This window comes from Molossus molossus, unplaced genomic scaffold, assembly GCF_014108415.1.
Source record: "Molossus molossus isolate mMolMol1 unplaced genomic scaffold, mMolMol1.p scaffold_m16_p_9, whole genome shotgun sequence".
Taxonomy (NCBI): domain Eukaryota; kingdom Metazoa; phylum Chordata; class Mammalia; order Chiroptera; family Molossidae; genus Molossus; species Molossus molossus.
In genome coordinates, this window is record NW_023425403.1 from 3,480,984 (window position 1) to 3,495,496 (window position 14,513).

Here is a 14,513-nt window from a genome sequence, read left to right on the forward strand (position 1 = left end):
CCTCTCCCTCAGTGTGACCTGCGGCTGTGTGCATCCCTCCTCCTCCTCCTCCTCCTGCCTCTCCCTCAGTGTGACCTGCGGCTGTGTGCATCCCTCCTCCTCCTCCTCCTCCTGCCTCTCCCTCAGTGTGACCTGTGCTGTGTGCATCCCTCCTCCTCCTCCTCCTCCTGCCTCTCCCTCAGTGTGACCTGCGCTGTGTGCATCCCTCCTCCTCTTCCTCCTGCTTCTGTAGTGTGGTTTCCACAGGAGCTGGGGCCGGTCTCCTCCTCCGGGGGACAGCAGCAGGGAGCGATGCAGTGGGTCGGGCTGTTGAGGGGAAGGTAGGGCACTTGCCACACACTCGTGCTGTGGACGCAGCGTGTGTGCAGTGGTTTTGAGAGCTGGGTGGTGCCCGAGGCCATTGCCATAGTGTTTGCTTGCTGAGCTGTACTAAGGTCATGACACGGTGGTTTATTCCTCCTGTCTTTACACCCTCCTTTCAGCTGCCCTTGTGTGAATTCTTTTCTTTAATCCTCATCCGAGGACATTTTTGCATTTATCTTTAGATAGAGCGGGAGGGAGAGAGGGAGAAAGAAAGAGAAGCATGGATGTGAGAGGTCACGTTGACTGGCTGCCACCCATACGACCCCAGCCGGGGCCGGAGACAAACGGCGACCGAAGGTACGCGCCCTCAGCGGAACCGAACCCAGGACTCTCCGGACCGCAGGCCGACGCTCTAACTGCGGAGCCGCCAGGGCCCTTTTGTGAATTCTCCATCTGCTCAAGCCGTGGTCTAACTTCTAAATTCTCTAAATGGTGCCTGACCCACAGCATCAGCCGTATCTGGGAGCCTGGCTGATGGATTCTCAGGACACGCCCCCAAACCCCGGGTGAGCTCAGCCTCCACCTGCTCCTGACGCGCCCTGGGGTCAGCACCGCGCCTGCGAGAGACGCGTCATGTGATCCGCAGGTTAGGCGGCCAGTTTTGTGTTTCCAGCAGAACCTATGGGCATAATATCGGATGGTAAACCTTCATTTTATACTCAAGTTTCATTAAGAAAAAGAACAAAAGGCCCCGGCCTGGTAGCTCTGGGCTTGTGGGTTTGACCCCCGTCTGGGCCGGCGCGCAGGGTCCGCCGCTGGCCGCGGGAGCGTGGAGCCCAGCGCTGGCGGGAGCCGTGGTCGGAGGAGCTGCCGAGTTCCGCACCCACAGCGCCGAGCCGGAGGGGGGGAGGCTCCCACCGCTCTGGGAGCTTCCACGTAGGGCTTCCGCACTTTACTCTCTCAGTTTGTGAAGTGTTTCATTTTAATTAATTTTTCTTAGACTCATCTCAGATATTTTGCTTCGGGTGCCTGATAAAAGGGATGCGAAGTGTCGTGCTCAGCTTCCTCCTGAACTGCCATCTGAACCCCTGGGGTGTTTGCTCCCAGCAGCCAGCACGGTCTCACACCCTTGAACCCTAAACTCAGAACATGGGGGTTTGCTGACACATCTGTAATGGCCAACCAAACACCTGGGATTCTCGTGTTTTGTGCAAATACACTTTTTCTCAGGTTACTCTAAGCCTTGGAGGATGAATAGACCATGTGCTAATAAACGCACACAGGAAAAAATGTCTGTTTTCTCACCACACACATCCACACCTCACTTAATCCCCTCGGGCGTCACTCCGCTCCGCTGAAGACACGAGCTCAGGTTGCGGGTGACCCCGTTGCCCAGGTAGTCACGTCTCAGGGCTGGGCCTTCAGTGCGTCCGCGAGTGTGCTCCCCCGTCTGCCTCCTGTGCCGGTCCTGGTGTCCTCGCTCCTCTCCGGCTGTGTGGTCTGGAGCTGGGGGGTAGATGGGGGGGGCAGGGGCGCAGGAGACGGGCGGCCTGGTGGTCTCCGGCAGCTGGAGGTCCTGTGCCTGCTCAGCGCAAGACGTGGTGGTGTGTGCACAGATCGGAGTGTCTCACTCTCGTCGCCTGCTGGTTTTCCCAACCTCGACTGCAACACCTTTGTGAGAAATAGTGCCTTTTTGTCTCTCTATCTTCCTCACCTAATTAGATTCAACTGACTAATTGTTCTTACTGAATACCACAGGGTGACTCTGTGGGACTTTGGACTTAAAATGGGGTGAACTTTCGCTCTGCTGTACACCAGCAACAAATACAGAGTGATGCAAAGCAGCTGGGCAAACCCCAGCAGCGAAGAGGGCGTGTCCGCTAATTTCATTGGCAGGTGGATGTTTCCCAGCCGGGCACACTGTTCAGATTTCTGTTAAGTCTGTGGATACATTGAGCGGCTTCTGCCCTGGGGCCTGGGCGGGCTCTGTGGTGTGGGGACCTCCGCTGCCCCTCACCACTCTGCATCTCACAGGCTCTCCTCTTCTGAGTCTCCCTGGAGGGGTGCACGTCCGAGCTGTTTCCCAGTCGGTTTCCGTGTCGGTGCAGTGAGCGGTCTGTCCGGGGGGGGGGGGGGGGGGGGGGGGGGCAGCAGGAGACCGGCAGGGCAGGTTCTCGGCACTCGGAGAAGCACTGATGACTGTGTGATTCACTATTAAATTACATATTTCTCAGATAACGAAGATTTTTTAAAAGCTTTAAATAATGTATACGCACACATAATATCAACTGTGCCCATGGGAATCGGAATCCTGTGTTCAGACTGCACTTGCCCACCGCGGCATTCGTGCGCAGTTAGTGAACGTCCGGCAGCGCAGGCCCGGGGAGCAGCCGCCGTCCGTCCGCCGGGCAGGGGCAAGGACACGTGCTGTCTGCAGCGAGGCGTCACTCAGCTCGACGGGGGCGCCGAGGTGGCCGCAGCGCGGGAGAACTCGAACTGTTAGCTACGTGGAAGGCTGGCCACGAAGGCCCACTGTGTTCTGTATGGGTCCATTTACGTGACGTGTTGGTAGCAGACAGATCCACAGAGACCAAGTAGGCCGTGGAGGCAGGGAAGGGGCGGGGGAGGGGTGCCGGCCGCCGGGGTGCGGTGTGGGCGATGCAGGGGCTGGAGCGCTGGCCGCACAGCTCTTCGCACCAGGACCGCCGGGGTGCGGTGTGGGCGATGCAGGGGCTGGAGCGCTGGCCGCACAGCTCTTCGCACCAGGACCGACAGGGGGCGGTGTCGGCGATGCAGGGGCTGGAGCGCTGGCCGCACAGCTCTTCGCACCAGGACCGCCAGGGGGCGGTGTCGGCGGTGCAGGGGCTGGAGCGCTGGCCGCACGGCTCTTCGCACCAGGACCGCCAGGGGGCGGTGTCGGCGACGCAGGGGCTGGAGCGCTGGCCGCACGGCTCTTCGCACCAGGACCTCCGGGGTGCGGTGTCGGCGATGCAGGGGCTGGAGCGCTGGCCGCACAGCTCTTCGCTCCAGGACCGCCAGGGGGCGGTGTCGGCGACGCAGGGGCTGGAGCGCTGGCCGCACAGCTCTTCGCTCCAGGACCGCCAGGGGGCGGTGTCGGCGACGCAGGGGCTGGAGCGCTGGCCGCACAGCTCTTCGCTCCAGGACCGCCAGGGGGCGGTGTCGGTGACGCAGGGGCTGGAGCGCTGGCTGCACAGCTCTTCGCACCAGGACCACGGAGCTGCAGACTTCAGATGGGAAATTTCACGGGATGTGAATTACATCTCAGTTTTTAAAGTGCACCAAGAACTGGATTCTTGGTTCACCCAGGATTTCACTGTGTGCACTGCACCCCTCTTCCCACAGCGGGGTCAGCTAGGAGACTGAGCGCATAGAAACGGGGCGAGAGTCACGGACTCGGACTGGGGAACACACTGAGCTGTGCTGTGGGACCAGCGCCGTGGCCCGGGCGCCGCGTGCTCTGCTCCGGAGGGGAGGTGACGGCCGCGGGCCCTGGGCCGCGAGCTCCGCCAGGGCCACCGTGTCGCGCAGGTGGATGTCCTGGTTCAGGCGTGTGAGAGCACTTTCCAAACCTCCGGTCCCGTGGGCTCCAGAGGGTGGCCGTGGCAGCCTGTCTGTGCCCGTGGACCTGGGGAGCGGCACAGGCCCTGCGCGCAGTGTCGAGTCGGCCACGACCACACTGAACCCACTTCTCTTCCAGGCCTGGCAGTGCTGAGACACGTGCTGACGCCACGGGTGAAGGCCACGCACGTCGCCTTTGATTCTATGAAGAATCACTTAGATGCGATTTACGATGTTACAGTGGCGTTTGAAGGCACAGTGGACGACAACGGGCAGCGAAGAGAAGCGCCGTCCATGCTCGGTGAGTGTGTTTTAATTAGTCGTGTATCTGTGAATGTGTGATTCACGTTTTAAAAACAGCTGGGTGGCCCAACCCGTGTGGCTCAGTGGTTGAGCGTCGACCCTGCACCAAGAGGTCGCTGGTTCGATTCCCGGTCAGGGCACGTGCCCAAGTTGTGGGCCCGATCCCCAGTGGGGGGCGTGCAGGAGGCGGCCAGTCGATGTTCCCTCTCATCAATGTTTCCATTTCTCTCTCCTTCTCCCTTCCTCTCTCTCCAAAATCAATAAAGAATTTTTTTTAAAAAAACAGCAAAGTGGACTCTACCTCATTATACTTACCTGATATATTTTCCAAGCGTCATGTATTTCCGAGTATTTTTTATTCATCTGTAACAGCTTAAATGTCATTGTCCCCTCTAAGTTTGGCATTTCTCAGCTGCCACTTTAATCCTTTGGTCTTGCCCACTGTCACTCCTCAGCTTCCCCCCGGAGGCCGGTGAGAAGGGGGCTCCAGCAGGGGGGACGGGGCGGGGGCCTCCCCCAGGATGGACCGGCCCCGCCCACAAGGACAGGTGGTGTGACCTTGCTTTCAACATGCTAGGTGTTAAGGACCTCTGTGCTATTATCTATGTGAATGTCAATTATAACAAGTAGAAAATAGAATTTTAAGTGAGCAAAATATTTTAGTTAAACAGCCAAAGACGCTCCTGCTGGGGAAGCTGGACAGGGGAGCGGCGAGCAGGGCGCGTGCGGGCCGCCATCCCTTCCTTCCGAAGTGTCGCTGGAGCTGTGGCGAGGCAGCGCGGGGCCTGCGCTCCACCTTGGCGGCTCCCGTCCCGGCTGGGTCCCGCACTGCCTCCGGGTCTCTGACAGCAGGCGCAGCAGGGAGCACAGAGAGGGCGGCCGAGGGGCCTGCTCCGTCCGTGCTGGCTCTCACGGGGCCTTTCACACGGACCGGGTGGGGCTGAAGGTTCTCTGCCCACCTAAGCGGAATGTCTGCAGCGGCCCGCGGCACATGGGCACGGTGCAGAGTGCATGAGGGGCGTGCTGCCCCGTCTCCTGCCCGTGCTGCCCACTCCCTGACCCCGTGGACGGTGGGTTCCCAGGTAGGGGTATGATTGTGCTCTCCTGTCCTTTTCTGATGACAAAGCCTTGGCCAGTTTACTCAGCGGTTAGAGCCTCAGCCCGCGGACCAGAGAGTCCTGGGTTCAGTTTCTGCTGAGGGCATGTACCTCGGTTGCAGTTTGTCCCTGCCCCGGTTGGGGTTGTGTTGGTGGCAGCCAGTCGATGTGTCTCTCTCACATTGTTTCTGTCTTCCTCCTTCCGTCCTTCCCGCTCTATCTAAAGATAAATGCAAAAGTGTCCTCAGGTGAGGATTAAAAAAAAAAAGGGCAGCTAAAAATCAGTCTTTTTTTTTTTACCCATCAAAGGAGTCATTGACCTGTTTTTACATTTGAGAACATACATGACTTTAATTCAACAATATTGTCATTAGTTTATGAAACATGGTTTAAAAAATAGGTTTAAACATGTTTTCACTGTTTATGAAACCAAGTAGAATTCTCATAATGACCTTGGTGAACTGCTCTCGTTGCGTCACCCTCCGAGGCCTGGTGTCACCCTCCAGGGCGTGAGAGCTCAGTGGTTGGCAGTGTCCGCAGGGTGGATGCCCACCTCTGTGTCCTGAGGTCCAAGGGCTCAGTTCCAGTCCTGCACCGGGCCCTCACCTGTCCCCTCCACTGTGCTGCCAGGGGCCTGGTGCCCACGATGAGGCCGCAGCCTGCGCCTCCGGCGCCCTGGGGGTGGAAGGCTGTGTGGCGAGCCCCGTGCCGTGGAGCCTGCCACGGAGCCGCTCTCCAGCTCCCAGCCTTTCCCTGCCCTCTGAGTCCAGGCCCCTCCAGCCGCGCTGCCCTCCAGCCAGAGGAGGGCCTGGAGGGACCTGTCCCAGCCCAGCCCCACCTCCCCTGCGGCAGCCGCCCTCCTCAGCAGCTGGCAGTGGCCTGTCTTCAGTGCAGACCATCCCTGTCTGAGAAGGTGGCTCTTCTAACTCCACATCCCGAAGCAGGTAGAAATAAAATGCATAATTCCAGTCCATGAAGGATAACTGTTTCTGCAAGGAAAGATGCACCAGCGTGGAATCAGAAGACTGAGGACAGACTGGGGAAATATTTGCACCTCAGACTGCAGAAAAAGGCGATTTCCTTGATGTGTAGATGCCCCTAAGGTCGGCCACGAAGATGACCCACGGCTCCGGGTGAGATGGGCACAGGCTAAGGACAGGCAGGTCACTGGAGCAGCGTCCAACCACGTTCGCAATGAGAAAAAGCAAATTAATTTACAGTGAGATACCATGTTTTTACTATCAGATTGGCTCCTAGAAACAGACCCAGCAGGTGAGATTCAAGTGTACAGGCACCTTTGTGCGTTGCTGTTAGGAACGCGATACCCAGAGTCTCTGCAGAGTCGTTTTGGCGACGTCACCACAGACACCCTCCGCCCGTCCCCACTGCGGGGCGTTGCTCTGCAGACACCTGTGCACCTGAGAGCATGTCTGCTTTTTGGGTGCTGATCAGCTGAGGTACATTCTAGGGCTCGCACAGAAAAGTCAGCGCTGGAAAAATTTACCTCAATTAGACCGCTTCCTATGTGCCCTGAATATTATGGGGTAATTTGTGCTCACGCAAAATGACACATGCCCCCAGTAAACAGTTGTTACGAGCACGGATGCCAGAGCTTCACTGCAGGACGGGTCGGTGTCCCGAACCTGTGTCTGTGGTGGTGGAACCTCCCGACCGGCTCTGGGGGGCTTGTGGCCTCTGGCTGGAAGCCTGGCCTCAGGCACGGCGGACACGGCCCCTCCGCCTGCAGCACGGCCCGGCCCTCTGGCCTGTCGTCGTCCCTCCGGGGAGAGCAGCGCCCCTGCATTGCCTCGGGGGGGCAGTGGGGTGATGTGCACACAGGTGTGGTGAGCCCCAGAGAGCTGGTCAGGTTCGGGGAAGGCCTCACAGCCCACGAGGGCGGGGCCCTCCCGCACGGTCTCCCTCCCGCACGGGTCTCCTGGGCCCACCGGCGGCATTGCCGACACTGGGCGCCGGCCCAGCTTCCCGTCTCCCACACAGGTGTGGGACGAGCCCAGTGGCACCGGGACTTCGTGAGGATGGACCTGCTGAGGGGCTGGGGTGAGCAGGCGGAGCAGGAAGGTGGTGTTGGGTCTGCTTGTTTCTGAAGCGGCAGCAGACCTACGCGGGCAGGCAGGGACAGAGATGGGGGAGGCTGGCCCGTCTCAGAGTGCTGGGCACGCCCCTCGGCTGCCGGCGCCTGGACACCGGCCCTGCCCCGGCCCACACGGGCTCGGACCCAGGCCACCAGCTCTCTGCCGCCCCTCCGAACCCAGGCCCAGTTCTGCTGCTGAAAGTACTTCTTAAGCAGTTTGATTCATTAAATGAAAGATAGAACTTGGGGAAAATTAAGACCAAAATATTGAAAAATAAATCTCTGTTGCGGTATTCTGGCACGTTTGTCTTCAAGGCCAGTTTTCTCCTAAAAGTGAACAAAAACAAGATAGTTTGTGATGCCTGAAATGTCACTGAGGGTCGACAGCTGTGGAGAGTGCGGCTTCGCAAAGGAGGGACGCGTGGGTCCAAAGACCAGAGGCTGCTTAGGATGAGCGCCAAGCCCGCGGCTGTGGGACACAGTCCCCACTGATCAGAGCCGGCTCTGAACACATTTCGACTTGAGATACAAGGTCTCAGCCTCCTACTCGCTGCCCGCAGGGAACTTGGTCTTCTTGGGAATGTGCCCAGGCCTCCGAGGTTTCAGACACACTCTCGCTTTCCTCAGGCCACCTGGCCTGGCCCCGTGCAGCACAGGCTGAGGAAGGGCTGCTGCTCGGACGTGCGTGTGTCCCAGGGACTGGCCCTGTGAGGGCTCGTGCTCCGGGTGGGCTCCAGCCAGGGCCAGAGGCGTGGGCCAGCCCGGGGCCGGCGGAGTCCGCAGAGGGAGCGGGGCCTCCTCCCACGCCTGCTGCAGCCGCCTCGCGGTCAGGCACAGGAGGCTCCGCGCGGGCTCAGGGCCGGCACCCAGGTGACTGAGTGCCTAGGTGTGCCTGGCGCCTTGCCAGAGTGAACCCGGCACACCCCATCCCCACCTTGTGCCCCGAAGTCTGGTGAAGGCAGCAGTGACCGTGCAGCAGGGATGGGCTCGGGAACGGGGCTGGGGGTCTCAGGAAATGCTTGGTGGGTGGATGGTGGCCGCATTTGGGGACCCCTCCGAGGGTGGGGATGCACTTGCAGCAGAGTCCAGCCTCCTTCCTGCTCCTGGCCGGCTGCAGGAGTCGGGCTGTTGCAGGGAAGGTCACACTGGTCTCTTGGGCTGCCTTGACGTGCCACAGAGGTGGGTGCGGAAACCGGAACCCCTCCCCCGGCTGGGAACCCCAACCACCGGTCATAGTCTCTATTCTGACTTTTGGTGGTGGTTAAGAAATCTCTGCTTTTCCATTTTTAAACTTCTTTTTGCCTTGTTTTCATTGTTATTTTATATAACCATAAGTTCTAAAATCAAACATGAAATGTTTTTGGTTTCTGTTAGAATTTCTCTGCAAAGAGTGTCCGAAAGTCCACATCCACGTGGAGCGCATCGAGAAGAGCGGGGTCCCGCAGGAGCAGGCGCACATGCAGCGCTGGCTGCACGAGCGCTTCGTGCTGAAGGACAGGTGAGGGCGCTCGGCGGGTCCCGCTCACCCCGCCCCGGGATGGAGGTCCGGTCTGTTAGCTCAGGGGCGCTGTTCGTGTCCTCACCCGAGGACGCTTGCATTATCTTCAGATAGAGCGGGAGGGGGAGAGGGAGGAAGAGAGAGAAACATCGACGTGAGAGGGACACATTGAGCAGCTGCCACCCACTGACCCCAACCAGGGCCGGGGACAAACTGCGACCGAGGTACGTGCCCTTAGCGGGAACCGAACCCGGGTCTCTCTGGTCCTTGGGCCAACGCTCTAACCGCTGAGCCAGACCGGCCAGGGCTGAGACGTGCTTCTCATAAAGCAGGTCAGGCCTGATTCTGCACACGTCTGTCCGTGTGTCAACCTTTACTGATCCACGGCCCTGTGAAGTAAGTTGGGAGGGGCAGCTTGTCCATTTTCTTTTGCAGTATTTCCAAAACTCCGTGGTAAGATATAAAATTGAACAAAAAAACATAAGATACTGTCATGTGCCCCAGCTCTGCTGCCCCAGCTCAGGGCAGGGTGGGTTTGGGGAACTGGCTGTGGTGAGGGCATGGGGTGAGGGGCTGGGGCAGGGTGTCTGCAGTGCCCTGGGGATGACCCTGGATTCTGTGGAAAGAAGGAAGGGGCAGGTGACATTTTCCAGAGCAAAATGGCTCTTTGCTGTTAGTGTTGTGGGGTTGACCTTGTGTTTGTCCATGCGGAGGACATGGAACAGACCAGAGCGCTGAGCATGGCGAGGTACCTGGGGAGGGCCAGGTGTGGGGGTGCCTCTCGGGCGAGGCACGGCGTAGAGAGGTTGGACAGGGCGTGGGCCCACTTAGGGACGGACGGCAGCAGGAGCGGGTCTCAGCGTCTGAAGGCAGGACTTTCAGGGTTCCCCCCAGGGAGCAGGGGCGGGCTCGGCTCTGCTGTGGCATTAGAAACGGGGCTTCCTGGGGTGAGTCATCAGGGCTCAGTGTATTTGCTGCTTGTTCTGCTGTCTGGGGGGAGTTTGATCCTTCCTGACGGGTGTCCTGTTTTATGAACAATATATTTTAAAATCTACGTTTTTGTCTTCTTTTTGGATCCCTCCGTTAGTTATAGGATGCACCATTTATAAAGGCCACATTGAAAAGTATGTTCTGCCCTGGCCAGTGGTAGAGCATCAGCCCTCAGACCGAAGGTCGGGGGTTCAATTCCCAGTCAAAGGCTCATATGGATTCAGTTCCTGGCCCTGGTTGGGTCTGCGGGAGGCAACCAGTCAGTGTATCTCTCTGACATCGCTGTCTCCCTCCCTCGTCCTTCTACTCGAGCTAAAAACAATCAACGGAAAAAATTTCCTCCAGTGAGGATTCACAACGATAACAAAAAAACACAAAGAAAAGTGTGTTTTTTTAAAGACTTTAAAAATACTTTTGGAATTGTTTATGCTCAGAAATGTTACCCAAGGGTTTCTCCCTCCTCATGGGCTCTCCCTGGGCTGCCTCTGCCCCTGTGCCTGCTGCAGCCCAGCGGAGGTCCCCTGAGCCTGCGGGTCCGCTCCCCCTGGAGGTGATTTCAAAGCACGTTAGCCCTCGTGTAGGGCACTCCACGTGCTACGTCTGCAGCCCAGTGTGCACGGCGCTTCATGAGCCTGGCCACACACTCGGGTGATGGAAAGATGTCAAAGCAAGTCTCTATGTTTTGAAATGAAGATCGGTTCTCAGGAAAAAGCCTGAACATAGGTTTACTGTGTTCTGTGTTGTGGGTGTTTGTCCATATTCAGGGCGGGTCGTCCCCAGGGAATGGCTTGTGAGGCGGAAGGACTTTCCCGTCTGCACTGCCACGTCTGTGACGTTTATGTCGAGTGTGTTCTGCGATCGCAACTGTACATTGTAAAAGTAAGACGAGGAACACATTGACGATCCTATTTTTTCCTTTGGCTGCTGTTCTAATGCCGTGGAGCACGGCCGTGTGGGTACTGCCGCTCCGTTCTGACCCCTGGTGCAGGGGGCTGCAGGGACGGGGCCAGTGGGGCGGTGGGGCGGGTCTCGGCAACACTCGACAGTGCAGTTCGTGAAACAAAACACCCACCACAGGCCGAAACCACGCATGACGCGTCACACACTGCCCATCAAGCACGCCTCGGAGCTGCAGGCCCCCTGTCTTGGGTCCCCTCTTCGTCGCTTCCCAGGGACCTGCCACTTCCTGGCACCTAGTAGGTGCCCGACAGGTATTTGTTGGATTAAAGTATGGAAACGTCTAAACTGAAACTTAAAACTTTTCCCCATTCTGGCCGTAGGTTGCTTATAGAATTCTATGATTCACTGGATCCGGAAAGAAGAAACAAATTTCCTGGGAAAAGTGTTAATTCTAAACTAAGTCTCAAGAAGACTTTGCCATCACTACTGGTCCTAGGAGGGTTGACTGCGGGCATGCTGGTGACCGAGGCCGGCAGGAAGCTGTATGTGAAGACCTGGCTCTACGGGACCCTGGTCGGCTGCCTGTGGGTCAGCGTCCGAGCGTGAGGCCTCCAGGCGCCGCCCAGTGCGGCAGTGCCGTCAGCTGTCTCCCGGGGCTGACGCGAGTGTAAATAAAGCTTGTTGGTGAACACTGGATACAATAGAATTTCTCTCAGCCCGCGTGCAGGTGGTCTGGGTGCCCACGGCTCCCGGCCGGAGCCCCAGCTGCGGAGCAGAGCCTGCGGGGAGCTGCTGCCGGCGCCGTCTGCACGTGTGGCCTGCCTTCCGGCAGTGTCGGGTGGTGCCTGTCGCTGCCTGTGGTCTGCACGTGTGGCCTGCCTTCCGGTAGTGTCGGGTGGTGCCTGTCGCTGCCTGTGGTCTGCACGTGTGGCCTGCCTTCCGGCAGTGTCGGGTGGCTCTGTCGCTGCCTGTGGTCTGCACGTGTGGCCTGCCTTCCGGGCAGTGTCGGGTGGTGCCTGTCGCTGCCTGTGGTCTGCACGTGTGGCCTGCCTTCCGGCAGTGTCGGGGTGGCTCTGTCGCTGCCTGTGGTCTGCACGTGTGGCCTGCCTTCCGGCAGTGTCGGGTGGCTCTGTCGCTGCCTGTGGTCTGCACGTGTGGCCTGCCTCCCGGCAGTGCCGGGGTGGCTCTGTCGCTGCCTGTGGTCTGCACGTGTGGCCTGCCTTCCGGGCAGTGTCGGGTGGTGCCTGTCGCTGCCTGTGGTCTGCACGTGTGGCCTGCCTTCCGGTAGTGTCGGGTGGTGCCTGTCGCTGCCTGTGGTCTGCACGTGTGGCCTGCTTTCCGGGCAGTGCCGGGGTGGCTCTGTCGCTGCCTGTGGTCTGCACGTGTGGCCTGCCTTCCGGCAGTGTCGGGTGGCTCTGTCGCTGCCTGTGGTCTGCACGTGTGGCCTGCCTTCCGGCAGTGTCGGGGTGGCTCTGTCGCTGCCTGTGGTCTGCACGTGTGGCCTGCCTTCCGGCAGTGTCGGGTGGTGCCTGTCGCTGCCTGTGGTCTGCACGTGTGGCCTGCCTTCCGGCAGTGTCGGGGTGGCTCTGTCGCTGCCTGTGGTCTGCACGTGTGGCCTCGCAGCTGTGCTCAAGGCGGCCCTGGCGGTGCACCTCACGCTCATTACTTTCACCCTCACAACCTGATGCACCAGACACTTGCCGCCGAAGTGCTGAGCATCTCGCCCACGTGACCTCTCTGTGTCCTTTCTTCAAGTCCATGAGCGAACTCGCACTTGGTGGAGAGGAGGAAGGCGCCCGGCGTGCTCGGGGTGGCAGCTCCGACCCCCCGCGTGCGCACATTTCACTCCCTCCGGACTTGAACGAACTTACGCCTGGTAGTGATGCAAACCGCCTACTTGCACACCCTGTGCTCCATGCAAAGGAACCACATACAAAGTGCGAGAATCAGGTGTCACTAAACCACGACCCGGTTCTTGTAGCAGAACTTGACTTTGCCCAGCATCGTGAAGTTTCCGCTGCTCAGCACCTCGCCACCCCTGTGCCATACGTCCTTGCAAACCTTAAGCCTCCTCTCACTCCTTCGTTTCAGGATGGCCACTTGCACCTTAGTGGCCCTGTCCGCCCACACTGGGTGATGGGGCCTTCAGACCCCCGCCTGGCGTGCTGGCCCGTGCCTTCCTGCCGCCACTCTGGGGTGCAGCAAAGCATTCACTCCCGAAATCATTCTGATGTCACGTGGTCGACCTTCACTGTGTGCGTCCTGTGGGTGGCCGGCCAGGGGGTGCTCTGTGGCTTGCACGGTGGACGTGCGGGGAGAGCTGTGTGGTTGTGGTGTCTGGCTTCAAGCCAGGAAAACCGAGACTCGGTCCACCAGGCGAACTCACTCGCCCATGAGTGTGATGGGTGCACAGTTCCTCCACCATCCGATCGAGACTGTTTCCAGCACCAACCGCACACGGGTCACGGCACAGTGTGCCCCGGGGGAGAGGACTTTTCTCACGTGCAATCTGCTCTGTGTCCGCATCGGTGACTCGACTGCCTGCTGGTCCTTCAAGGTCACAGTGTGCTTCCCGCTGACGTTGTTCCGAACGGCACCGTCGCTTCAGCTGGAGCACGCGATGGCCTCGCGGCGGGCTGGACGCAGCCGCTACGGCAGTCCAGGGGCTCTGCAGAGCCAGAGGGAGCCCTGCCGAGCGTGCCTGCGTGTGCACGCCGTTCGTGTGCACGCGCTCCCACGGGAAACCACGCCTGCTCCGGACGGCGTGCCGTGATGCTTCTGAAAAGTGTTCTCATACCAAATTGCAGTTTTCTCTTACCTGTAAAGTGAAATTTAGATAAATTATATGTCTTTGTTACATGTGTTTTTTTTAAAGTCCTAAAGTTAGACCCTGCTTCTAATTAGGGCAAAATAATTGTAAGTTGAGTAATTTACTTTGAATATAATGGATATGCTCTAAATTTCAATTTTAAGAAGCAATGCCATTAGAATTATATTGATTATAACTGATTTTTAAGACGGCAAAGTGAATTGCATAAGATCACTTGAAAATCATGTTTTTTTATGACTATACTTATATTCTTCTCACAATGGGTCTATAAAACATTTGTTTAAAAATTTGTATCAAAATATTTGGAAAATTAGAAACTCCTTTTTAACGTGTGTTCATACGACTTGAATTATTATTTTCTAAAATTAAGAGCCCCCCCCCCCCGCGTGTGAGTCCTGTCGTGATGTCATTCAAGCTGCTGGTGTACCTTGGGCTGCAGCGCGGTCGCCGCCTCGCTTCCTCGGTGAGGACGCTGCCGACGTGCTCATTCTGTTCCAGACGAGGGCGTGTCTGGACGGAAGCAAAGCAAAATAAAACCATTCGCCGTCTCTGGTGTCTGTGCTATTTAACTTTTTTTTTTTTATCCTCACCCGAGGATATTTTTTCCATTTTTTGTACAGATAGAGTGGGAGGGAGAGAGAGGAAGGGAGAGAGGGTGAGAAACATCGACGTGAAGGGACACATCGAGTGGCTGCCACCCGCACGACCAACCAGGGCCGGGGACAAGCTGTAACCGAAGTACGTGCCCTTAGCGGGAACCGAACCCGGGCCTCTCCGGACCGCAGGCCGACGCTCTAACCGCTGAGCCAAACTGGCCAGGGCTATTTAACATTTTTTGACCCCAAAGTTTTCATCAGTCTCCCATTACACGAAGTGGGTTTGCTGGCTGGCCCTGCACTCTGGACACACAAGACCATAATG

General features: G+C 58.2%; 1 protein-coding gene across 1 annotated transcript in view; it reads left to right on the top strand.

Annotated features, from left to right (window-relative positions):
• The window catches only part of AGPAT5 (1-acylglycerol-3-phosphate O-acyltransferase 5), a 42,361-nt gene extending 30,468 nt beyond the window's left edge, over positions 1 to 11,893 (top strand). Inside the window, exons 6-8 of the mRNA XM_036249627.1 lie at positions 4,022 to 4,183; positions 8,749 to 8,872; positions 11,143 to 11,893. Of these exons, the coding sequence (XP_036105520.1) occupies positions 4,022 to 4,183; positions 8,749 to 8,872; positions 11,143 to 11,368 (512 nt within the window). The 3' untranslated portion in view covers positions 11,369 to 11,893. The remainder of the gene's footprint in view (positions 1 to 4,021; positions 4,184 to 8,748; positions 8,873 to 11,142) is intronic.
• The last annotated feature ends 2,620 nt before the right edge of the window (positions 11,894 to 14,513 follow it).